Source organism: Podarcis filfolensis, assembly GCF_964270895.1.
Source record: "Podarcis filfolensis genome assembly, chromosome: 2".
Lineage (NCBI taxonomy): Eukaryota > Metazoa > Chordata > Lepidosauria > Squamata > Lacertidae > Podarcis > Podarcis filfolensis.
In genome coordinates, this window is record NC_139605.1 from 69,748,505 (window position 1) to 69,774,980 (window position 26,476).

At 40.6% G+C, this 26,476-nt stretch overlaps 1 protein-coding gene and 1 long non-coding RNA gene across 13 annotated transcripts in view; one reads left to right on the plus strand and one right to left on the minus strand.

The window, feature by feature from the left end:
- The window catches only part of ARHGAP26 (Rho GTPase activating protein 26), a 205,830-nt gene that overhangs the window by 48,974 nt on the left and 130,380 nt on the right, over positions 1 to 26,476 (plus strand). For 5 of the 12 annotated variants that reach the window (XM_083600216.1, XM_083600209.1, XM_083600214.1 and 2 more), the window contains exons 2-10: positions 3,879 to 3,974; positions 5,045 to 5,106; positions 7,032 to 7,103; positions 8,911 to 9,012; positions 12,259 to 12,369; positions 15,738 to 15,842; positions 16,660 to 16,789; positions 19,170 to 19,289; positions 22,225 to 22,315. In XM_083600216.1, the coding sequence (XP_083456342.1) occupies positions 3,879 to 3,974; positions 5,045 to 5,106; positions 7,032 to 7,103; positions 8,911 to 9,012; positions 12,259 to 12,369; positions 15,738 to 15,842; positions 16,660 to 16,789; positions 19,170 to 19,289; positions 22,225 to 22,315 (889 nt within the window). Of the gene's footprint in view, positions 1 to 3,878; positions 3,975 to 5,044; positions 5,107 to 7,031; positions 7,104 to 8,910; positions 9,013 to 9,909; positions 10,870 to 12,258; positions 12,370 to 15,737; positions 15,843 to 16,659; positions 16,790 to 19,169; positions 19,290 to 22,220; positions 22,316 to 26,476 lie in introns of those variants that run through there. The other 7 variants (XM_083600213.1, XM_083600215.1, XM_083600218.1 and 4 more) reach the window with 3 other exon arrangements.
- On the minus strand, positions 814 to 8,899 carry LOC310756391. Its single transcript, XR_014544849.1, has 2 exons — positions 8,441 to 8,899; positions 814 to 1,057 (listed from the first exon to the last, which is right to left on the minus strand). It is a non-coding gene; the product is annotated as an uncharacterized lncRNA (long non-coding RNA).

Genomic DNA, 26,476 nt, shown 5'->3' on the forward strand with positions numbered 1-26,476 from the left:
AATTGCACTCCAAATTTGTTTCCTCCTGCCTATAGAGCACTGAAGAGCATCTCACTGGTGCCCAGTGGCTTTGTTTTTGAATATGTTTTTTGGGGAATACTGAAATCTAACCATACTGTGTTCTCTTGAGGTTTCTCTGAACTGCACTTGTTGAGAATGTTGTTTCCCCCTTTTAATAGTGACTGTTTAATCCCTAAATTCTGCTGAGTCTTGGTTGCTGCCTGCTCATGTTTTTTGTTTTTAAAGGAGTTTATTGAGCTCCACTTTGTGTGTTTGGCAGATTATACTAGTCTCTTTCCATTCCTCCCTTTTCTGGTGGAATGTGGCGCTTGGATTCCTCCCAGGAGCCAACAAGATTGATTGATGATGTAGTAAATCCATTTTGAATGGGAATTCACAACACATAATATAGTCAAACCACCACTCTAGCTTATGGATGTGTGTGCATAGAAGACTAAAGTGTAGCAGAATACTCTGCAAACAAACTCGGTGGCATGAGGTCAGCATGCATCTTACAGAAAAGGAAACGACTCTGTGTGTAATTAACATTTGCCTCCTTATTATAAATGGAATGACAGAAAGCTGGCATAGCTTCTGAGTAGACAGGTTAACCTCTGAATCCTAGTGAGCCCTTCCATTTCGGAGAGGGTTTAGTTCTTCTATATCCACAACATAGAAGTGGGTCTTGCTTGCAAAACAAAACCTTTTGGAAGGCTTGGGGATTATCTGATTTGGTTTATTAAGTGGATTATGTTGTTCCACTCAAATTAGGCTTGCTGGATAACATCTGGTAGCAACTGAAGAGCTAGTGGGTTTTTTTTTTTAATGTGACTTAATTGAATTTATTGAAAGGTGGTTCTTTATTTTTTTACACAGTTTCATATGGCCTTCCATGCCATGCAATCACAGGTCTACTCTTCGCTCTTAAGGGTTGCTGTTTCCTTTGCTGTTTTCCATATCAATGGAAGGGTCATTTTGAAGTTGCAGCACTGGTCCCATATCTTATTTTGTAAGCATGCGAGTGTAACTCCTGTTCTGATCTTTGGAAATAGAGTGACTAAAAAGAAAAAGAAACACATGTTAGATATTTTTTTTAAAAAAAGATACACATTTGTGCTATATTTGTGTGTATAGATGGACATTTGAAAATAATTCCTGTATTGTATTTCTGTTACACCTTACCGTAGTTGGAGAAGACTGGCCTGTGTGCCTCTCTGCTCAGTCTGCAACCCAGGTGCTAACTGTGGATGGGCAATTTCAAGGCCCCTTCTGCCCCTTCTTATGGTTCTTTGTCCCGTGGACAGCCCTTCAAACAGTGTTAAAAACTCAGATATATATATTAAAAAGGTAAAGGACCCTTGAAAGTTAAGTCCACTTGCAGACGACTCTGGGGTTGTGGCCCTCATCTTTCTTTACAGGCCGAGGGAGCTGGCGTCTGTCTGCAGACAGTTTTTCCGGGTCATGTGGCCAGCATGACTAAGCCGCTTCTGGTGCAACAGAACACCAAAACCAGAGCAGCGCACGGAAACATTGTTTACCTTCCCGCCAGAGTGGTACCTATTTATCTACTTGCACTTTTTGGTGTGCTTTCAAATTGCTAGGTTGGCAGGAGCTGGGACTGAGCAACGGGAGCTCACCCCGTTGCGGGGATTCGAACCGCTGACCTTCTGATCGGCAAGCCCAAGAGGCTCAGCGCCACCCGCGTCCGTGTGTGTGTGTGTGTGTGTGTGTGTGTATATATATATATATATATATATATATATATATATAGCTGGGTGCCAAATGGCACCTTGAACTACAGAATGCCTATTCGCAAGGTGGTTGGACTAGATTGACCCTTGGGGAGACCTTCCAGCACTACAATTCTACACTTCTATGATCTCAGCTACATTGCTTGACTAGAGCCTGTCCTTAAAACAATTCACTTGTCCCAGTGTGCAAGAAGGAGAAACACGCATGGTGGAAATGGAAATGGTATTCACTATGGACTAAGGCAGAGTTTTTTAAACTGTGGCTTGTTCGTTCCATTTGGGTGGCTTGTGGAAAGGCTGCAACACAGTCAAATATATCTGTGCTCAGCTCTGCACTTACTTTCCTTGATGTGATGATGGGAGGACTGTACGTAAGTCCTGGCTCAATGGAAATGTCAGCCGCCAGTCTGGTGCCCAGAAATCTCCATGTAGTTGCAATTGGACCTATGCCAGTAGCAAAACGCACCTGGCGCGTGGGGGATTTCCAACACTGGTTCAGAGACCCCTATTCTCCTCACAAAACCACAATTCTCAGAGTTCCCTGGAAATAGGGATTGATTGTTAAACCACCCTGGGAATTGTAGCTCTGTGAGGGGAACTGGGATGTCCTAACCATTCTCAACATCCTTAACAAACTACAGTTCCCAGGATTCTTTGTGGGGTAGCCATGACTGTATGATTACTGTTCTAAATGTATTGTGCAGATGGATGCTGCATCTGCATTCTGAATTCAGCTTTCTGCAGTGCACTGAAAGCCTCTAGGGTCTTTGTCCTAAGAAATCAAAGTGTCAGTGTTTTTTGATATCTGGGCTTTTAAGTTCTTCACAGCCATGGTATATATAAGGAAGGTTGATGTGTGTGTGTGGTGGGGGGGATAAGGGCAAGCATTTGTGCAGGGAATGAAGGCTGGAGTTATCTGTCTTTTTTCTGTAGGTGTCTGGTGTGTGTTTTGTGCCTGCCACTAAAGTCTTCCTTTCCCAGAAGCCTTTCTGAGAATGGTGTGACATTTCAATATTGGTATCAAAGGAACATTCCTGTCCTTATCAGACTGGGGTCACGTAGAACGTGCGAACTATTTTATTTGCATTGTTGAGAATAACACTATAGTGGTATTTTTTTGGGGGGTGGGAAGAAATGCAGCAAGCAACCTGGATGCATAAGGCAAGGTAGAATAATTATTTTAAGTAATTAAAGGCAATTCTGTTAGCCCTGGGTACTCACAATGTTGACTCCTTTTACATTGCTCCCCATGCCGGTATTTCCATTCTTGAGAAGGGCAGTGTTGGGTTGTTTCCTATCTCATAACAGCAGAGATTGTAAGCTACAACTGTTGCAGCTGTTGCATCTCTATGGAAAATGGAAAAGTTTGTGATTATTACCCAATCTGTTTCAAATATTTAGTTTTTAGGTATAAAGAATTCTCTTTTAAGACCCTAGTAATATACTTATATTAAATCCAGATTTCCTTTAGAATTTTTTTTTAAATTGATGCAGGGACTTCTCATTATTGAAATATTGAGCTAATATATTTGTTTTTAAAATTAAAATGTCATTTGATTTTTATCCACCTTGATACAGTATTAGTATAGTAATAGGAAAATTAGCATTAGCAACCTGCACTCTCCAGTTTGGAACAAGGCAATTTTGGAATGAGTGCTAGTGACTTAAGCAGCTGGCTTAAAAATGCTTATTTGCCTCTTTAGAACATTTTAAAATCCTGCTCCTGTTCCAATATTTATTTTTGAGCAAGGCTGCTTAGATTTAAGCAAGAATTCCATCCTAGTGCATGGTTACATATGTCAAATGGTAGAATGTTTTTTAAAAGTCTTGCAGGTCTTGAGTAGTGTGGCCATGCACATAAATCAAGCTTTAGTAGTAAGACAATTCTACATCCCCAATTATACGTGGGGTCTAGTCTGAGGCTTATTTATGTGCCAATACAATTCCCTTCAGAGGTTTTTCTAAGGTGAGGAGAAGCCCTGTGTGCTTTCAAACTGAGCATAACTGAGTTGAAGGAGATTAATCTAAAATCGTAAGGAAGTTAGATTCTTGTACCCTACATCTTGTTACCTAATATGGATGCATAATTTTTTCTCTCTTCTCTTTGTGTGTGTGTGTGTGTGTTAGATCTGTCTTCAGCAAAGCGGAAGTTTGCAGATTCTTTGAATGATTTCAAATTTCGATGTATAGGAGATGCAGAAACAGATGATGAAATTTGCATAGGTAAGTGTGGGCAGGCTTCAGAAGCCGCTGGAGCATTTGGTACAAGTTGGCTAATTCAGTTGCTTTAGCAGGAGGAATTCCCATATGTGTAAAATGCCACACACAGTAGACCAGCAAATAATGAGTCTGTAAATAATTAGTCATCACTTTTTCAGCTGGTTAACAGAGGTTGTCCAAAAGTGATGATTTAGGTCTGAGAGCACTGGTTGCTTTTAGTTTAGCTTCTCAGGTCCGTGAGGGAATAGACGTTGAATATAAGTTCCCCATCTGAAAGTGCAGGCTGTAATATTCTGTGGGCAGTTGTACACCTATCAGACACACCAAAGTAAATGTAAATGAAGAATGGAATTATGTTTACCTACTGCCTGAACCAGAATTAGCTCCCTTAGTTATGGTTTCAGAAAGCTGCAGGCAATATTTTTTAGCCTGCTTTATTCCAGAATATTACGGAGTAGTTACACTAATAAGACAAATTATATGTAATTAAAATAGGTGAATACTGCACATGTGTCCTCAACCATGTGTGTCAAATGACTTTTTGAATCAAGCATTATTGTACTGTTTTTGGAAGATAAAAATAAGGGTGCAACTTGGCAAGACAGCAGGTGAGCCATGTTTGGCTCTCCTACAGTTTTGTTTTTATAAAGAGCAAACGTAGTTGGCTAGGGGCCCTGATTCAACACTGGGCAGAAAACCCTTTCCTTCAACCCCCTTTCTCATTCTATTCCCCATCCTCCAGAGGATCTGGAGGTATACAGGTAGTGTGTTGATATTTGGATTGGAAAAAATGACAAGCCGACCTATTCAAGTAGGATTTCTATTATTAGTTCTTCCAGGGGCCATTTTGGGATGGGTTGCTCTTCATTTTTCTGCTGGAAAACATTCAGCACCACACTGTTACAGTTGTTCCACCAGTACAAGTGTTTCTGTTTGCTGGGTAGAACAGAAACCCTCCTCGTTTACATTTTAATGTGCATGTGCCTTACAAAAATTGAAATGTGTGGTAGCATATATTGAAAGCAGTCCTTCTTTGTAACCAAACTTGTGTTTTTCTATCTCCCCTTCCACAGCAAAATCCCTGCAAGAGTTTGCTGCTGTTCTTAGGAATTTAGAAGATGAGCGCATGCGCATGGTATGGACTTTGTGTATGCAAAATAATGTGAGGAAAATCGATGATGAGCTTTTGGGAGTTATAGCAGTGGAATTTGGGAAGGAACAATCCTTGGCAAAACTTGGAGTCTGGTCTAGGTGAAATAGCAGCCATGTAAAATTTTGTTTTGGCATAAGTGATTTAGGGTCTGTAAGTGTGCTATATTTGGAAGTCAAGGTGGTGCATTTTGCTGAGGAACCCGTGGCCTTCCAGATGCTGTTGGATTCCAGTTCCCATCGGCTCCCACCAACCTGGTCTGGGATGATGGGAGCTGTACTCCAGCAACATCTGAAGGGCCACAGAATCCTCACCCCCTGGCATACATTGTGCAGTGTCAAGGCTTTGATATATCTGCTGGCCATGGGAAGAAGACTGTGAAGAATTTCTGTGCCGCTCTTGCCTGCTTTGGCCAATGGCCATGGTATAGCTCAACAGCCAGAATTGTCAGCTTTTGTTCTTCAAAGAATAGCAATATTCATCCCTTTGGGAGTAAGTCTTGGCAGCATAACAGGGAGGGCAAGCCACGATGAACTGCCTGCCACTGAATCCAGTTGGTCTGGCACTCAGAGAACAAAGACCCAATTATCCAGTACAGCTTGTTTATACATTTTTGCTCTCGCTTGGAGTAAAGTTTCCCTGATAGCATTGAATGTAGAAGTTGTTGTAGAGATGGGCCAAATGTGCTGAGTGTGTCCACATTTTCCATCCTCACAGATACTTCCAATAACTCAGCAACAGACAGATGCCACCGTCACCCACACACATGTATGCCTGTGGTAGTTGCACACTTTCTCTTTCTTCGAGAGCTAGATCCCAGTTTCTCTTGCTACTGTTTCCAAACACCTGTTGATCAGCTCAGCAGAAACATATGTACGCAGTTAGAAAAGAAAAGCACAATATAAATTGCGGTAAGGTAGAAGAGCTAAAATTCACACTAGCAGGGGGGAGAATCTCAGCCCAGAAGCTTGGCAAAAAAGAGAGGTTCTAACAGAACGACTATGGAGGGGACCAATGACATCTTCACATACGGAGTTCAGTAAGCTGGGCACTGCAGCCAAGAAGGTCCAGTCCTGTGAGTATGTTGGGATAGTAAATGCCCACATGTATGGACACGCATGGATGTTAAACTGTAAATTTGGATGGAAGGAATCAGATTTAAACTCTCACGGATATAGACTGCTGAGATAAATTTTGAAGGGGAAAACTGAATTCTCAGCAAGATTCATCAGTCATGTTGACAAGCCCAGAGTCATTACCTCAGTTACTGCCCCACTTCAGAAATTTATCTCTCTCTCTCTCTCTCTCTCTCTCTCTCTCTCTCTCTCTGTATTGTTTCAGGATCTAATATTTACCCTAACTGTTGTGCGACTTCATCACATCATCTTGTTATTGTTGTCTGAGTGTTCAAAGTTTATTTGTTGTAAACTGTTTAGAAGTTTCAAGCAAGCGGCATATAATTTTTTTGTTAAACAAATGTTTCAAACTAAGAAAAAACTGCATCACAAAACAATATATTGAATAGGGTTGAGCTATTCAAACTGTTGAATGCCACAACTTCCTTCTGTTTTATAAGGGCTTAGGTGAACTGGGCTGTAATCCTATGCCAATTAGCCTGGGTGTTAGTCCTATTGAACTCAGTGGGGCTGCTGAATCAACACATAGGATCACACTCTCAGGCATATTGTACTGCTTTTGAATTGTTCCTGCTTGAAGTATTTACATGTAAATGCCAGTTATTTTTATGTCATCATCCTTAATTATATGGTCTGCAAATTTCTGAGTCATACAAGTTTCTCAGGAAGGAAAAATATCCTATATTCAAACCGAATTCTAGTAATTGAGCACATGAGTTAGGAAGCATATATCAGAATGAAGGAGTCTGAATGTTTTTTCTTTACTGTCATCAGATTGAGAATGCTGGTGAGGTCTTAATCACACCTCTGGAGAAATTTCGTAAGGAGCAAATTGGTGCTGCTAAGGTAGGTAGAGAAATGGCGAATGATAATCTTGAAACCCTTTGTCTATGCTGGAGGTTTGAAAGTCACAACAGACATATTATGTTAGGATTTTGGAAACTGTATGAATCCCTCGATTATAGTATTTTCCTATAATGTCCAGCATAACCTTTGTCTTGTTTAACAGCAGCAAAGCAATGTCTCTGCCTAAGCTTACGCCTTTTATATAAGGTAAATTCATGTTAATTATTTATGTTTTAAAAAATATTTCAAGGCTGCTGTACAGGGTAGTGCCCACCAAAACACCTTACCACAATGACAATTTACAGAATATCAATAATAAAACCATAAAACTGTCAAATTGCCCCCTCCCCTGAAAAGCAGTCAGTAAAGATACACAGCCAGCCACAGCAAAAGCAAACCACAACTTCTGTTGTCTATGTTCTGGTACAACTCTAGGTTAGATTACTGCAACATGTTATATGTAGGGTTGCCCTTGAAGACAGTTTGAAAACTTCAGCTGGTGCAAAATTAAGTGGCCAGGTTGCTCACCAGGGCAAGATGGCCTGACTGTACTGGCTGCCAATTAGTTTCTGGTCACAATTCAAAGTGTTGTTTTTGACCTATAAAGCCTTAAATGGCTCAGGACTGTAATACCTCAAGGACCGCCTCTCCCTATATGAACTGATCCAGACCCTGCAATCTGAGGCCCTTCTTCGTGTGCCTCCTCCGTGAGAGGTCAGGAGGTTGGCAGCACAAGAACAGGCCTTTTCTGTGGTGGCTCCCCGTTTGTGGAATGGTGTCCCCAGAGAGGTTCATCTGGCACCTGCATTATGTGTCTTTAGGTGCCAGGCAAAAAGGTTTTTCTATCACTGGGCCTTTGGCTGATTAACATTTTATGGGTTTGGGGGAGGGGGAAGGTTATTGCTTTGTTTTTGTTTTATTATGTATTTTGTGTTCTCATTTTGTATTTTTATGTTGTGAACTGCCCTGTGATCTTTGGATGAAGAATGGTATACTAATACTGCTACTACTACTACTACTACTACTACTACTACTAATACTAATACTATTAATAATAATAGTAGTAGTGGGTTATGTCCAGGGGCTGGATGTTGTCCATCGCTGCTGAAAATGCACAAGAATACACACTACTTAGCACCATGATGCCTTGGCGTTCTTCATGGGCTTGTTCATTAGCTGACATTAGTGAGGGAAGAGAAAGCAGGAGAGCAGCAGCGGGAAGTCTGCTGCTATATTTTCAGGGGAGTCTCTCAACCTAAAACCCCATCTTTCATCTCAGAAATTTCTGAGATCAGGCACAGCTCTAATTTTTACTCAGTTTCTATGAGGCATTGTACCTTTTGTCCTCTGTCTTGTCTTGCTTTGCTACTATAACAACTTGTTGCTGCTCTTAAGATATATGGGCTTCTGCCAGTTTCACGTTCCTTCAGCCTTTCTTCTTGTTAAACAGAGGCTTCTTGTAAACTCTTTATTGAAGAGGCTCTGATTTTGGTGTTTGATTTACAACGTCACCTAGGAGTGACACCAGAGCTGGAATCGAATTGCACAAGGCGGTGGAATTAATTTGATGTTAGTGAAGGCCAAAACCTAAAACAGGGGTAGTCAATATGGTGTCCTCTAGATGTAGTTGGACTCCAGCTAGCATGACTGGGGTGAGGCTGATGGGAGTTGTAGTACCTTAAATTTTATGTTAATTTTTTAGAATTAATAAAAGAACATGTTAGCATTTGGCTCAATCCTCCTTTGACATGCTGAAGTACTGCGGCAATGCAATTGTTCTTGATATGTATATAACATTTTTTGGCAGGAAGCCAAGAAAAAATACGACAAGGAGACAGAGAAATATTGTGGTGTGTTAGAAAAGCATTTAAACCTGTCTTCCAAGAAGAAGGAATCCCAACTTCAAGAGGTGAGATCGGCTTCTTGTTTTCTTGTCACGCTTCCCTTTTACAGACCCCATTAATTGCTTATGCACTTCAGGGCTCAGGCTGCAATGAGAAAGAAAGGCTTTTCTGAAGTTTCTGGAATTTGGTTTTAAGAGCCCAGGCAACACAATATGTTAAACAATATTTAACACATTGTTAAATATTTAACACACATGTTAAAACACATTTTTGCAATTTTAAAAAACACAGAACAACTCTTGAATTTGAGACTACGTGTTCTCTTGTTTTGAGCTTTGTTAGGGGCATGGATTATGAATATGTTAAGTGAAATACATATTGGCTGCTGGAGTCAAGCTGCTGTTGGTGCCAATGGAAGCTTTCCTCCGGATGTAGAAAGCATTGTTGAAGGGGGACTTTTGCCGGGACTGCGGCAAAGTAGGAAAGAATTAAACTCCTTCTTCCTGTTTGTCTCCTGCAATGATTTCCTTTACATTGAAGTCATTATTGTTTTTAAAAATGTGCTGTTTGTTCCTAAAATAAATAATTTTAAGATTCAGGGGTTCACCTCCAGAATGAAAGGGGGAAGAAGAATTTGCTGTAGCCAAGAGAATGTGATCCTTCAATAATGTAAAAACAATGAAATTGAAGACAGTGGCATGTTAATCATTTTTTTGAGAACTGCAGTCAGTGTAAACAAAGGATAGGCAGACTGAGGAACCGTTTGATTTACTTAAAAAACAACAAGTTATTAGAATCTCAAGATCAACCCAGCCGATCTCTAATATTTGGGGAACACATCCAATAACTGTTTGATGGTTAGCTGTTGTGCAGTAATTGTGGTGAATATTGGACTAGTGAAACTTGTGGGTAGTGAAATTTCTGAGGTAATGGAATGTTTGGGAACATCCTGGCTACTCAAGAGGGCAAGGCTGTTGGCAACAAAAACCTCTATTTTGTGAAAGAGAGGAACAGTAGCTAGTTTGCTGAGATTTAAAAAAAAATTGTTATGAGGAGCTCTGAAGGGCAGACAAGGGCCTGGATAGAAAGTCAGAGGACTCTAATGAAACCTAAGGAACAAAGAGTGTACGTACAGTATCGCTGAAGGAAAGAGGCAGACGGAGCAGTGGACTGAATTAATATACATTAATATGAAGGGGGGCAGAGATGGATGGCAGGGATGACTGAGGAAAAACTGTGGGTTGTGGGATAGGGAACTAAAGGGCCTAGTGTAGACCCTGAGAGGACCCTTGTGCCTTACAGCACACCCATCCACGTGTTCTGCTAGTCATTGTTTCGTCCATTACTCAGTTTTGACCTGAGAAACCTGAGGAGTTAGTGAGGGCAGTCAGACAGTGGAGTGCTGAATTTTGTCTGTCAATTAGAACTAACTAGCTAATTGTTTGCCTCCTTTCAGATACAATTCTTGTATGTAACCACTGAATAATGGCGCCACCTTGTGGACATCTTTCACATTCATCTTTAGTTCTGGGTACTTTTGGAAAAGAAGTTACATTAAACATTTTATTATTTTTTTTACCAGAAGGAGCTCTGAGCTTTCCATTTTAGACATGCCTCTGTATTTGGTGCTTAGAATGCCTGATAGCCATTGAGCCCTCTCTAATTTTACCTTTACAAGCTCTTTGTACGCTCAAGCTACCTTGACTGAGTGACATCTTCGCCTGAGTGATATTTTGGTTTAGGTGCCTTAGATTTTGAATGAGGTGTCCAAATGTTTTCAGCTTCCATATGGAAGCAGGGATGCCTCGGCCTTGAAATGTCTGAGGATTTAGCTATTGAGCTAGGATTTCAGAAGGGGAAGCATGCCAGAAGAATGACAAATGTGTGTGGAGAAGTTCGTTGTTTGTGGTAATTTTAGAAGAGTGGGTGCTGTGCTTCATTAATAACATACAGCTGCTTCGCGGGTGTGTCTGGCTCAGCCAAAGACAATAGTTCATGTGTTGAGAGCTCTGAGTTTCTTCTGCTGGCCAAACATCTGGGAGGTTGGAATTCATTTAGTTGCTTAGCAAGCCTGCTAATATGGCACCACGTCTTACTGACTTCACTTAAGAGTATCCCACTCCTTGTACACTGGACCCTTGTGAACATAAGTATTTACTTTATACTTTTGTATTTCATATGCTGCTCAATTTAACCATATCCCTTGGGTGTTTTCACAAATCTAAATCAGTAATATACAAATACTGTTAGCTGTCATAGATTTAGAACAACCTGCTCAAAAGTTCATAAAAAGCAGCATAAGCCCAAACAATAAGCAGCATAAAATCAGCAATATTGACAAATGTATAATAGTTATAAGTGTATTCAAATGCTTAGGAGAATTAGGAGGTCTTCATTTGGTGCCTGAAAGATCCTAAGGTGGGTAACCGGGGGAACATCCCATAATCGAGGCATGACCACTAAGGAGGCCTTCAAGCTGCATTTTGAGGTACTTAAACTTGAGAGACCCTGGTTGAATGCCCCCTCTCAGCCATGAAGTATACTAGGTGACTTTGGTCCAGTGACCTACATTTTGTAGGGTTGTTGTAAAGTTAAAAGGGAGAAGAAGCATGCACTGTATGCCTTCCTGACCTTAGAGGAAGATAGATTTACGAATTATGAATACGCAAATTAATATAACACTACCAACAATCAACCTAGCAGTTCGAAAGCACGTCAAAGTGCAAGTAGTGCAAATGCAAGTAGATAAATAGGTACCGCTCCGGCAGGAAGGTAAACGGCGTTTCCGTGCGCTGCTCTGGTTCACCAGAAGCGGCTTAGTCATGCTGGCCACATGACCCGGAAGCTGGACACTGGCTCCCTTGGCCAGTAAAGCGAGATGAGCGCCGCAACCCCAGAGTCGGGTACGACTGAACCTAATGGTCAGGGGTCTCTTTACCTTTACCAACAACCAACAACTCCTAACAGCTTGTGAGAAATCTAAGCAGTAGCTGTTTGGTGCCAATTTAGATCTCATGCTGTTTCTTTGTGAATAATTCAAATAAAAGGAATTATTTCCTTTTTTATTTTAAAGGAGATTCATTCTGGGAAACCCAGAAATTCCTTCAGAGCCTAGGGTTCCTCAATGAGATGGAGAGTAATTGTTCTTGTGGACTTGGTATAATGTTTGGATGTCCCATCTACTTTTTTCTGGAACTCAACTTTCTTTTGTGAAGATTACTGTGAAAGCAGCACTTTGCATAATATTGGTGGCAAATATTAACATTTAATAGCTGCTTTGTATCTTTTTAATCCACATGGTGATTTGACAGGCAGACAGCCAGGTGGACCTGGTTCGACAGCACTTCTATGAAGTCTCCCTTGAGTATGTCTTCAAAGTACAAGAAGTTCAAGAGAGGAAGATGTTTGAGTTTGTGGAACCAGTAAGTAAACAGTCGTGGCTTTTCATTTTTACCCTGTTAACTGTTTTATGGTATAGTAGATATTGGAGATGGTTCTAACTGCTTGCTTGCAGTTCAGATGGGAAAACTGACAAACAGCTGCTGTGAAGTCTCCTACACTTTAAAAAGAATCAATTTTGTCACAGTGATTGAGTTTCCAAAAAGGCATTAATGATAGAGTAACAATGTTGGAGTGCCTTCTGTTTTCTCATAAATTGTGAAACAATCGTCTGAATTTGAATAGGATCACTAATGTGGCCTTCATCAGTCTCACACCTAAGCAGGATGGAACCTGTTGCCTTTTGTGGTGTGGTCTCAAATCACCTGGAAGTGTGTGGTGTGAATATCACAGTACCTCCCAGTTTTCCTCCCTCTTGCAATGGTTGGTTGAAACAGAGCTGACTTTATTAACCTCTTCTGTACTTGATATGATTGCCTCACAGGATTTCAGCTAAACCCCATAGACACTAATTGACAAGCACAATCTGTAGAGTCCTGTAATTTTTTAGGTCCATGGAATTGTAAAAGTAAATTAAAGGAAACGAGAAGGCAGTGGGTTATAATACAGTCCAGAACAGGCTGAGACTCTATTACTGGATCTGCCAGCCTTCTGACTAAGAGCAATATTAAGCTTTACCTTAGTTTAACAACATTCAGCCTATAACTGATTTCAGTCCATGGTTCAGAACCTCCAAGAGGTTGTGTTCCAAAGCCTCTCTCTGTAAATACTGAATAAAAAGCGGATGATCAGAATTTTTTTCCTTGCTGGGCAACCGGCTGTGGGAGTTTCTTGCAGCCACCTGCCAGCCGGGGAGCCACTGCAGAAAAGGCTTGTTCTCATGTTGCCGCACTCTGGACCTCTCATAGAGGAGGCACACAAAGAAGGGCATCAGATGATGACCACAAGATTTGGGTCCCTTCATATGGGAAGAGGCGGTCCTTGAGATATTGCGTTCCTGAACTATTTCTGTAACCATCAACATAACCAGAGCCACTTTCAGTGCTAAAAGCAGGTCAGGACTGAAATGGATCAAGGTACAAGAGGGATAATTTATTACAGCTCGCATAACACAATAAAAACAGCATTCATAAAGATAAAATATACAATCAGAGCAGATTGCAGCAATAGCTCATGAGTTAAAACTGAGGTCAAGGTAATTAGTCCCATCCACAAATTCCTGAAGCTGGACCACCACCACATGCTCAAGCACCTTACCCAAGTAGGGAATGTATGACACTATCCAGGAAATATCCTGAGAGGGCTTGTGTGGAGAACTGAAGGTGAGACATTAGTGCGTTCATGGCTGAGGTAACATTTAATAAGTTGTCTGATCCACACCTCATATTTTCCTAGGCAGTACTTTCAGTCAATTCTCTTCTGAAGCAGTATTTTTGTTAGGCAGAAATTTCATCATTGGTATTCAAGGTTTTTACGTTCTGAAAGCGTATGTTAGTAGCTTCTGAATAGAGAGGTTTGCCCATTACTCCCTCCAAACAATAAAAAAAAAAATAGACCTGTTCATTTCATGTATTCCTCAAAATAGCTTTTGTGATTTTATGGTCCTGGAACACTACTGACTTCATCTGAGCCGTGTTTCCATTATTGTAAAATGAAGATTGGGTGGGTATCCTTTCCTTCCATCCTGGAGCTTTGAAGGAATAAAGTCCACAGTACTCTTATCAGTACAGTAGTACCTCTGGATGCGAACAGGATCCGTTCCGGAGCCCCATTCACATCCTGAAGCGAACGCAACCCGCGTCTGTGCATGCGCGGGTCATGTTTCACGGATTCCACGCATGCGTGTGACGTCGTTTTGAGCGTCTGCACGAGCGGCAAAACCCAGAAGTAACACGCTCTGTTACTTCCGGGTCACCGTGGAGCGCAACCTGAAAATGCTTAACCTGAAGCTACTTCAACCCAGGTATGACTGTATAGATAAAATGACAAAATTCTTGTGTAACTTTTGTATCTGACCTGCAGGTGGCACCAGGCATTGCTGATGCGTTGCTTAAATTGTTTTGTGGAATGTTTCTAAACCACATTCTGTGTGTATGGTGTGTCTGTGTGCACACAAACACAGGGAAAGTACAGAATGACTATTTATTTAAAATGGGGCAAAGAGTGGCAAGCAGGAGAAGGGGTGTGAATTAAAGAAGCTCTTTAAAATGTGGCATATTTTACATTTGTGTTATGTTCCCGAGTTGAATGCACAAATCCCAGATGCAGTATAATGTATAATGTGCTCTTGAGACTGAGCAGGACATCACTCACCTGAGAGAGTGAGGCATGGCTACATATATGCTTGAGTTTTTTGCTCACTGAAGATCTTACCAGGCCTTTCAAGTTAAATTTAAAGACTTAAGTGGATGAAAATGCTTTAAAGAAGCTGCCTGCTACTGTCAGTACTGTGATCTGTATCAGAAGAGAAGTTTTGAAAGCTCTAGAGGTTGCACAGTGTCATACAATAACACTAGTAAAAGAGTGATTTAAAAAAGCAAACCTGTTGCATACATTTAGACTAGGGATGCTTTAGTTCAGAGGTTGCAAATTGTTTTGGCATAGAAACTGTTGTGGGTATCACACATGTGTTACAACTCTCCCCAGATGTAATCCCCTTAAATCACCCCCCCCCCCATTAGATGTGTGTGTGTGTATGGAAAGAAAGCCTTCTGTTGCTTAAAGAAGGCCTCTTTTAAGCCTGATTTTAGTGTAGGAATGGAACTCTTTGGGCATCAGGGAAGGCCTCTGGTGGCAGATTTGTGCCCATGGGTACTTTGCCGGTGACCCATGTTTTAGTTAGAAGTAGGTCCCATTGAGTTCAGTGGTGCTTACTCCAATATAGGTGTGCAGCCATGCTGGACAAGCTTATGGATGTAACTCCTATTTTGGTCAATAGGACTAATGTCGGCACAGAATAACTGTAGTTTCTTTTCTTTTTTCCTTTGGGGGTGCACTGTGATGTTGAATGGGAAGAAAGGGCAGTAGCAATAACTCTCTCCTTGAGTAAACACAGTCGTAACTCGGAAGTCGAACAGAATCCGTTCCGGAAGTCCATTCGACTTCTGAAACATTTGACTTCCAAAGCGCGGCTTCTGATTGGCTGCAGGAAGCTACTGCAGCCAATCAAAAGCTGCAGAAGCCCCATCGGACGTTCAGTTTCCAAAAGAAGGTTTGAAAACCAGAACACACAATCCTGGTTTTTGATCTTTCGGGAGCCGGAACGTTCAACTCCCAAGGTGTTCGGGAGCTGAGGTACGACAGTAGAATCCAGGGAGAGCATGTTTGTCTATGCCTCTCTCTTACCTCAGCCACTTGGTTTTTTTAAAAAAAATTTCCTTCTCTCTTGCAGCTGCTGGCATTTCTCCAAGGGCTATTCACATTCTACCACCATGGCTATGAGCTTGCAAAGGATTTCAGTGATTTCAAGACGGAGCTGACAATTAGCATACAAAATGTAAGCACAGAGTGGAATCACTTAACAGAGACAATGCAACTTTACCAACTTTTCACAAAGGATGTTAATGAGAGGTTAAAATTGTACACAAGCAATCCCCACTCCCCCAGTGGACAGGGGGTAAGCATGGTGACCTAACACATAGCCTCCGTAGCAGCTTGTTTCCTTCTGTTTATGAATGTTGAGAGCCAGCTGTCTATCCATGTCCATGCCTAAGTGCAATAATTTCAGTAAGTATTTAAAACCATTGTTTGCTTCTTCAAGAATGTGACATCATTTGTGAGTGTTACTGCCAGAAGCTGATGTTGGCAACTTTCAGCCTCTACTTCTCATGTAGGATGAATAGCTTCATAATTGGAAAATTGCCTTGTGGTTTTATGTGGAAGGATTTGCATTTGGGGGGTTGTTAGGTTATATAGTTATGTTATTGCATACCTGTGTTTCTCAAAATACTGATACTAGCTACCTCTTCATCAGTCTTTGAGAAACTCTGGTGTATTTGTGGAATGCTCATACTTTGAACTGGAACTATATGCATACACTAATAGATGAGTGTATCTCTCTTCAGATTACCATAAAAATGGTACTTTTTATTTATATATAAAAATTGCACATGAGAGTTCATAAATGTGCTGTTGGTTCACACCACGCAACCTCTCTGTGATCCTAAGCATGTGTGAGTTTAAGGGTTTATATGAAGCTGTTGGTTCCTTTGTTGCACCCAGAGCAGTAGCAGCTTCTTTTTCTGGATCCTGTGTGTTTTAAGGCTGGTAAAGGCTACCTAACACCACTTTTTTGCCGTCTACTTTAAATGCAGACAAGAAATCGCTTTGAAGGAACAAGATCAGAGGTTGAGTCCTTGATGAGGAAGATGAAGGAGAATCCCCACGAGCACAAAAACATCAGCCCTTTCACAATGGAAGGATATCTCTATGTCCAGGAAAAGCGTATGTGTTGCTTCCCCTGGGATCATGTAGCTGCTATGCAATGGACTTTTGAGTTGACTGGTGATAGTTCTTATTTTAGTTAGGAAAACAGGATGAGCCTCTCTTGTCTGTATGAACAAGGCTGACCTAAGCTCCTGTTGCCTGCAGTAGAATCCCCTCCCCAATGTCAAGGTGTGTAGTTCCCCTGAAATAAATAATAATAATAATAATAATAATAATAATAATAATAATAATAATAATAATTTATCACCAATACTGCACCCTGGGCGGCTGACAACATATCTAAAAATATAATAAAAACATCAGTCCTTTAAAAACTTCCCTAAACAGGGCTGCATTCATTGTGGTGTAGTAGTTAAGAGCAGTGGACTCGTAATCTGGTGAGCCGGGTTTGATTCCCTGCTCCTCCTCATGCAGCTGCTGGGTGACCTTGGGCTAGTCACACTTCTTTGAAGTCTCTCAGCCTCACTCACCTCACAGAGTATTTGTTATGAGGGAGGAAGGGAAAAGGAGATTGTTAGCCGCTTTGAGACTCCTTAGGGTAGTGATAAAGCAGGATATCAAATCCAAACCCCTCTTCTTCTTCTAAAGCTCAGATTGTTGTTTATTTCCTTGACATCTGAAGGGAGGGTGTTCACTGGGAGGGTACCACTACCGAGAACATGCACAACATTGGTTTTTAAAAGATTCCATTCAACAGTTCTTACTGGCCCCAGTTATCTCTAGCTTAGAAACTTTTATTGAAAGCTTTAAATAGATCCTGCCTTACTTTAAGCATATTGAAAAGGATGCTAGTTGAGCCGTTTCTTTTTATACAAAAATGCTACATCATGCTACCCTTTTCAGAGTACAGTTGTGGTGAATATGAATTGATGTTCTGCAACAGCAGTTCTCAGACCTTTTCCCCTGCAGATTAGTGGAAAATTGCTAGAGGTCTCAGTGGACCACTTCATTATTTTTGATTTTGCATATCAAACATCTAGATAACTGTTTAATTTTTTAAAAAAATATTCAGTGCTGATGCCATCATCATCAAAACCAGCATGGCATTAATGTAAATAGTGAGCCTTTGGTCAGGTTTCTAAGAAGGGTTCTTGGCAAATGTTTAGGGTAAAATTAGTAGACTGCATCAGTGCTGTATTATGGAAAACATGGGCTTTAGGCTAGGGCCTTGTTAGCCTGGCTCTTGTTGAAACAGCCTTGATTTCCATAATGAAAAAATCAGGAGCGGGGCCAATTATTTTAATTTATTTAACAAAAGTTATATAGCACTTGATTGTAATAAAAACTCTAAGCAGTTTACAAGAAATATTAAAATCATCAACATTACAAAGAAGCAATTTAAAAATTAAAAGCTAATTAAAATTATTCATTAGCTAAACAGAGATTTTAAAAATCAACACCTATGTTTCTGAATAGGACTTCCCAGACAAAAATGTTTTAAGCAGATGCCAAAAAGAGTATGTTGAGGGCACCTGTCTGATGTCAATAGGGAATTCCAAAGTGTAGGTACTGCAAACCCAAGACTGTTGTGTTTTGTTTTTTACAAGTGTGCAATGAGTAGTGTGTGGCGTATGTAACAATGCCAGTTCCACAGATCAAAATCATTGAGTGGCACATATGTAATAAGGCAATCCCACATGTAAACTGGTCCCAAGATGCTAAGGGCTTTATATACCAATAGTAACACTTGAACTTGGCCTGGTAACAAATAGACAACCAGTGCAGATCTCTGAGCAAAGGTGTTATATGCTCACATGGTCTCACACATGTTGACAACTGTGCTGCAACATTTTGCACTAACTGCAGTTTCCAGACCAAGCATAAGGGAAGTGCATTGGAGTAATCCAATCTTGAAATTACCAGTGCTTGAACTACTGTGGTCAAGCTCTCTGGGTCTAGGAACAGTCATAGCTGTTGTATCAATCAAAACTGGTAAAAGGTGCTTTTAGCCACTGAGGCTACGTGGACCTCAAGTGGCAAAGCTGGATGGATCTAGAAACACCCCCAGACTGTGTACCTGCTCCTTCAAGGGGAGTGCAACAACATCCAGGGTAGGCGATGGACCAATTTCTTAAAGATAGCAACCACTCATCCATAGTGCCTCCATCTTGCTAGGATTCAAGCTCAGATGTCATGGAGAAATAGAGCCATAAGAATGTATTGCTTAGGTGTAAGAAATATTTAGAGTTGCCACCAGACATGGAGTGAGTGTTACCTGTAGAAAAGGAGCCTCAGGTCTGCCACCTGAGCAATTGGACTTGCCCTGTGTAAAGTCAACTGGATGGAGCTTGAAGAGCTTGGCTTTTAAGGCACAACTACTTCATCATTGGTTATTTTTATCTCTGTCTCTAACATCAACCCATTTCAATTATTTTAGGTCATTTTGGAACAACATCCTGGGTGAAGCATTATTGCACATATCACAGTGAATCTAAACGAATAACTATGGTGCCTTTTGACCAGAAGTCTGGCGGAAAGGGGGTGAGTGAAAATGCAAGTATCTAGCTATGTGGACAGTTCTAGGTTTATTTGCTGCTGTTGCTGCTACTACTACCACTATTACTACATTAATAGAAATAATAATAATAATAATAATAATAATAATAATAATAATAATACTACTTTAAAAATACATTTGGGGATTGTGGAAAATCTGTTCAGTCAAGGTAATATTGTCCTTTTTAATAACTTAGTCCTGAATGTTGAAATGTCTCACTAGTAATAAATAAACTGCATAGTTAAGACATACCCTAATTCCCGATTTTTACTCTTTTTATTACACACACACACACACACACACACACACACACACACACACACGTGTTTGGGTCCTACCCTTGACAGCAGGAGAAAACAATCCTGCTCCTTCTTCCATGTGGCAGCCCTTCAGATATTTGAAGATTGCTTTCATATCATACCTCCTCTCAGTCTCCTCTTTTCCAGGCTAAACATATCTAACTCCCTCAACCTTTCTTCAACAGACCCTTGCTCATCTTGGTCACAATATTCTTAATTAATAGATTCTATGTGCATTTTCATAAACAAAAATTTCAATAATTATTATTATTTTAATTGTAACATTGATGGAACACACTTGGTATTACTCCCTGTGGTGAGATCAGTGTTGCATGCATCCATATATTTACATTTGTGTCTCACCTTTATTCCATCATGGAACCCAAGGTCAGTGCATATGCTGTCTCCAGGCAGACAACCACCCAGGTACTGACCAGTCCCAGACTTGCTTAGCTTCGGCAAGTTGGTGGTCTTATCGTGCTTGCAGACCAAATCCTGGGACTAGATCAAGTGCCTTTAATATTTGTATCAGCACCTGTAGTCCCCCCTCCAGCAGCTGTTGTTAAGGGGTAGGTTGCTGTTGTACATGAAGGTTCTCTAAGTAGAAAAGCTTGGCTTGTTGGTTAGATGTTTGCTAGTGGATGAGGGTCAGTAAATTCGGGTCAGCTTTTTTGACTGGGTTAGGAATATGCAATCATTTTGTTTGAATCAATTAATTACACCCACCCCTCATTTTGAAGCAGAGAGAAAGGAGGTGCAAAATGGCCGGGCCACAGACTACTTGTGCGTGCATACAGATGCATGTATGTGCATGATGTTAAAATTCAGCATGAGAATTGGGGAGGGGGGCAGTTTTTGTGAGCTTAGGAACTGAAACTGGAGTTGGCTAGATTTCTTTCAGGCTTACCCTGAAAGTATATGCATAGTCCTAGAAGAGAATTTGCCCTGAGATAACTTGGGAAACATTTATTCCAGAATAAGGTTGTTTCATATGAAAACCTTGGAAACATTTCAAATCTTCAATGAAGTAGGCCCTTCTATAGTCGGACAGGCCTGTGGCACTTATTTTCATGTAGCACAAGGAGGTGCCTCTAGGCAGCAAGTGCTGATGGGGTGCATTTGTTAAGGGAATGGGGTGAATCATTACATTCACTTTGGCTTGTCCTGCAGCATTTTATTTACTTGCAGTTGAGTTTGCAGTCCTGGGATTCTCCTTAACATAATCATAAAAGAACATTAATATTCCCCTCACTAGGTCAGGTTGTTCTGTGAAGCCACTGCTTGGCACCCACCTGGCTCTGCTTCCCCAACAGAGTAGACCAGTCTCTTTCTGTTGATTTTATTATTATTATTATTTGCAGGATGATTCATGCTCTGGGAATGGCTGTTACCATCAGTGGTATTTCTCTGCCAGAGTAGCCTTTTGTAGTCTTCTCTCCCCATCCCCACCTGATATTTCTAAGAATCACTAAATTGAATCAAATCCAACAATAGAGGAGTGGCTCTGTCTGATAAAGTGGTGGGCATATCTAGTTTTCTTCAAGAAAGGAAATTGGATTGCAGTCAATAGTAGTCAAGTGTACAGGACTTCTAGTCATCTGAAAGAAATAGATTACTGGTAAGACTTGTATTCTAAGGTTTCTGTCCCAGGAAAGACAACATTCTGGTGCCTTAATAGGGTCAAGGGGCAACTTGACCTTGGTGGTGAAAGAATGGAACTCAGAGGAAATGTAGTAATCTCAGTTAAATTCTCCCTCTGCCATCACTGTGATTGAACAAAGAAGATCTCTCACTCCGCTGCATGAGGGACTTATTGATCCAATGAGATAGCTAGAACCTGCTGTAGCTTCTCTTTGAGGTGGGTGAAGTAACTGTGGTTGTGGGGTGGAACAGGATCTTATTTTGCTGCCTCAAATCCATGTGGTTTATAGCACCTTTAAATGGTTGTAGACTGCAGTTATATGTCATTGTTCACCCTGCACGCATCCTTTTCTTAACGACATATAGCATATTCTCAAGACTCTTTGCCCCTAAGTAAATGCCATGCAGATTAAACAATTCATGGAGGCATGAGCTTCCATAAGTAAGTGCCTACTCCACAGGTTGTGATGTTGACCGCCACATTAGATGGTTTTTAAAAAGGGGGCTAGATGGATTCATGGAAGTGAGATCTATCAACAGATACTGGCACTGACAGCTAAATAGGATCTCCAGGGTCACAGAGAGTGCATCACTGAAGACCAGCTGCTGGAGAGCAATAGTTGGATAAGGATATTACCTTCCTTTCAAGCCTCACTTGTGGGCTTTCTGCACCACTGATGATAAGCAGGATGCTGGACCAGAAGGACCTTTGATCACACCCAGTGGGGCTACCTATCTTAATGGTTTTTAAATCAGTTCTGTGGTTGATGTATTTTTACAGGGTTTTCTGTTTGTGATTCTGTGATAGATTACAAGTTGTATTGCAACACTGACCTTTCTGTACTGCCTAGTTTTAGTCAGTAATCCACATTGGGCCATATGCTACTTACAAAATTAAGACAAGTGACATTCAGAACAAGGCTATTATCAGTATATTATTTTCAAATATATCTGTAAATTGGTCTAATCTTTGGTCTTCATCTTATGCCAGGGAGATGATGAAGCCATTATTCTCAAATCCTGCACACGTCGAAAAACTGATTCCATAGAGAAAAGATTTTGCTTTGATGTAGAAGCAGTGGATCGGTGAGTTGCATATGTATTTTGCCTTTCTCTCAGTAGGCCCAGCGTGTGCCAGTTCCTGTTTATTAAATTGTATGTTACCAACATAAACACTGATAGTCGAGACAATGAAAAATTGAGATAGAGGCTATCCTAAATTTCTCTAATTCTCTAGATTCATGGAATATTCTTATAAGAATTGTCTGTATTGTTGTTTTTTTTTTTTACCGATATCAAGCTGGATAGAAGCTTTGGCTGACACTATATTCTTTAGTCTAATAACGACACAGTTAGTGATGTTTCTTTGAGAAACTTATGTCTTCCTTAGTAGCTGTCTGCGTTTTGGGCCCTGAGAGCAGACCTCATGCTTGTTTGCTTCCTTTTGGGTCTAATTCACTATGGGTGGAAGTGAACAACTGAACTGGAAAGTTCTAAATTATTTCAGCGTGAGATCTCTCTAAGCCTGTGCAAATGTGGACCTGTCAGTAGTGACCTATGTGGTGGAGTGGAGCCTCCCATCACCAACATCGCCACAGCTTACATGCATGGGAAAGTGTGGTCAGGGCTATCACTCTCACTGGTGCAGCCCCAACCTACTTGTGGAGGTGGCTGTCTGGACATCTTTGAACAGTGGAAACTTCTGAACACTGGAAGGCTTCTGAAATGTGTGGAGCCTCCCTTAGACTTCCAGCTTCAGACAGTCACCCTCTGCAATTTGAAGGGTGATGGTAATGATGATAGAAGAAGGCAGAGCTAGTACTCTTGTTCTCATCTGTTATCTCTAAAAGTGCATACCTGAAATAGCTTACATATTTTTTAAGGTACTATGAAATAAAAGTTCTTTTTCTGAAACATTATTTAGAAAGGTACTGGAATATTGATAAGGAAATGGTAGATGCTTAATATTCACCTTGTTCAAGCTAAGTTCTTTAACAACAGAAGTCATATGTGTAGTCACATGGAAGAAAATCAAAAAAGGGTCCTTGATAATATATTTTTTTTTTTACTGTAGCAGCCCAGTTGGAAACAGAATATAGGGAATTTATTTTGACATTCTGCCCCAGTCGTCTCTCACGCCTACTGACGTGCAACTGAATTTCTGTTACAATTACAAAATAAACTAGGGGAACAGATAAAATGGATTGGCATTGGGCTGTAGCAGGAATGAGTGAATTGGGAATGAATGGAGTCAGACCAGGAAACACAGGCAATCTGTTTCAGTTTTCCTGTTTTGCATTTCGTGCCACTAAGCAATAGTGCTCCAGAGGCATTAGACAGATGGCATTAGTGATTCCTTGCTGCTTCCAAGCATTAATACCATAAAATCCTCTAATTCATGTGGCTTCAAAATATTGCCACTAACGAGCAACATGGTAAAACAGTGTTGCGCTCATAAATGGCCTTTGCTTTGAGTCAGGCAGCTTGCATTAAATCTCTGATCTGTTCCTCTTAAAGGTAAGAGAGCTATGATGTTTGGAATTGTGCCTTTTCTTATCCTAACGTAACCATGAACATCACAAATTAAATTCTTAATACGTTTAAGTTTTGTTTTTGCCATACCTAGTGTTTACTGCAAAACAATAATAGTAATGCCTGGAAGGCATGCTTTGGTTTTCCATTCCCTTTGATGTTGACACTATGGAGCAAGCATGTAAACATCCATATTATATTCATTGTGAAATGAGTGCAAGATAAGGACTGTGAATTGTTGTTGTTGTTCAGACTTTATTAAACAAAAATTGACCCCAAGAACTGCAACATTTCCCCAGAAATTCCCCAGCCACTTAATTATTTTAATTGATGTATTGCTGTAATTGATTACTTTGGCTTACAAGTAAATAAACAACATTTACCACAGTGTTAAGACAGCGAGTCCAGTTTAATTTCTTTTTAAAAATTGTTACAATAATACACTGAAACCTAAATAACATCAAGTGCATATAATTATTTCCAATCAATTGAAGACTGACTCCCCATAGCTTAAAAAAAGTTGATATGCTGATTGAAGCTTTATTTGTGTGAATTTGTTTTGCTAGAGCAATTTGATAGGACAGACATGATGTAGTGGGATGATGTCTTCGATTCAGAGAATCTTATCACAGCCAGCCATATGGCCAAAGCGCTTTCCACTTCTGTGCCCACGTTATTATTCATCAGTAAAGAGGGGGCCATACCTTTTTTGTTGGGGAATGGTATGAGGGGAGAGGAAGCAGCGTATGCAAGGGAAGATAAAATACACTATCAACAACGTTGACTTCATACAGAATGCTGGACTGCAGCATATGCACAAGTTTTACTATGCAGCCTTAAGCTAGGGCTGTAGAAGAATGCAAACAGCTTGCCGATGATGTCATTCCCATAAATAAGTGGGTTAATGCTTTTCCCTGATTTGTGTCTCTGTAACTTGTTGAACACGACATTTTATCGCCTGAAAGCTTTTCTGCAAACACAGCATCTTCTCTAGATGGTTGCTTCAGTAATTCTTAAAGCATTGCTGAGGAAACATTAGCATGGCTGTTTCTGACCCAGCTGGGGCACACAGCCTGAAATTGTTCATACGCACAGTAAGAACTGAACCATTTAAAGATTTGCTGCATAGCCTGTAGGTGGCAGTTGTGTGTGATTTATTAGAGGATACAACATTTGATTAAGCTAGAAAATAAACATGGCCTAAAGGTGTTGTGCATAAGGAGACTTCCATTGCAGTTGTGGAGTTCAGTTGTTCACATCGCTTAGGACAAGGGTTTTGTGATACTGTTTTAAATTTCTGCTTATTTAAATCAGTGTGAAAATTTGTAATTTTTATCATCGAGCAATGTCATCATGTCTGGGGGTGGTGATTAGCTTTTGGCTCCCAAGTCTTTGATGGACTACAACTCTTATCACCCCTTGACAACTGGCCATGTTGAGTTGAGTCTAATGATATCTAATGATATCTGGAGGGTCATATGTTACCCACCCCTCATTTAGTCTATGTAGTAATTCTGCTTTCAGTCATAACCTCCTTATTTAGTAGCAATCCACTGCTGCATTAAGCTGCCATAACTTGAAGTGTCACTAGTAAGAGGCTTGGAATATATCAGGACTATGGGGAGAATTCAGTGTTGTTCTCTGCTAATTGTTCCATCAGCCCAAGCATTTTAGCTTGCTCGACGGAACAATCTCCGCTCTTTTCCCTCTGCATGCTGTACTGGGGTTTTCCCAACAGCCCTCTGAAGCCAATTTCAGGAGGCGTGGGAGTGGAGTGGAGTGGAGGGGTAACCCTGTTGCGCTAGCAGATATCTTTACTTGGGCTTCTGCTAGTGGCACTAGTTAGTTGCATATGGCCCAGCAGGTATAAGTCACATAAATTTGTTAATACTCTCAAGAAGTACATTTTTAGCATGTGTATATTTAAAAGAAAAGTTAGGCACAGAGGCTCAGCTTCCTAATAAAACTTAAATCACATTTGGTAAGCCGTTGGCTAATTAAACAATCTATGGCCTTTTAAACTGCTGGGGGTGTTATTGTTTTTGCTTACTATTTGCATTTTGTGTTTTTGTGTTTTTACATTGTAAAGTGCCCTGTGATCCTTGGATGAAGGACAGTATACAAATTTAATGAAAAAATAAAATAAAAAACAAATAGAAATTTGAATCATTATTTCTAGTCTGCTATTTGCTGTCACTACTTTGACACATAGGGCAGGTGCAAACATAATGATTAACCAAGATGAGCAATAGCCCACAGGATCACTCTCCCTCCCTTCTCATGTGTGAACTTGCCCCTCCCTCCCACCTGTCCTTAAGTGTTGATACTTTGTTATGCGTATTGTCATACTAACTGTTGTTAATCCTAACACAAGTGCAGTCCTGTGTGATCATGATCTGCTAAAAGAGCTCTACATCCCCATCACATTTGTAACTTATAACTATAGTGTGGACTGCCCACTTTTTAAACCTCCTGTTGTAGTAACATGTGCAATGTGACTGCTTCTAGTGGCTGGGCCAACTTTGACATACTGATATAACTAGTGGTATATGTTCTATCCCACAAGGCTGTAGTATTAGGCATGGGAGAGACTTTTGGAGACAGGGGGAGTTAACTGACCTGGTCAAAATGTGTAATTTGGGTGATGGGGGTTTGGAACAGTTTCTTAACTAAACCCCTGAACTAGCCATGCAGATTGATGCTGTTTACGAAGCA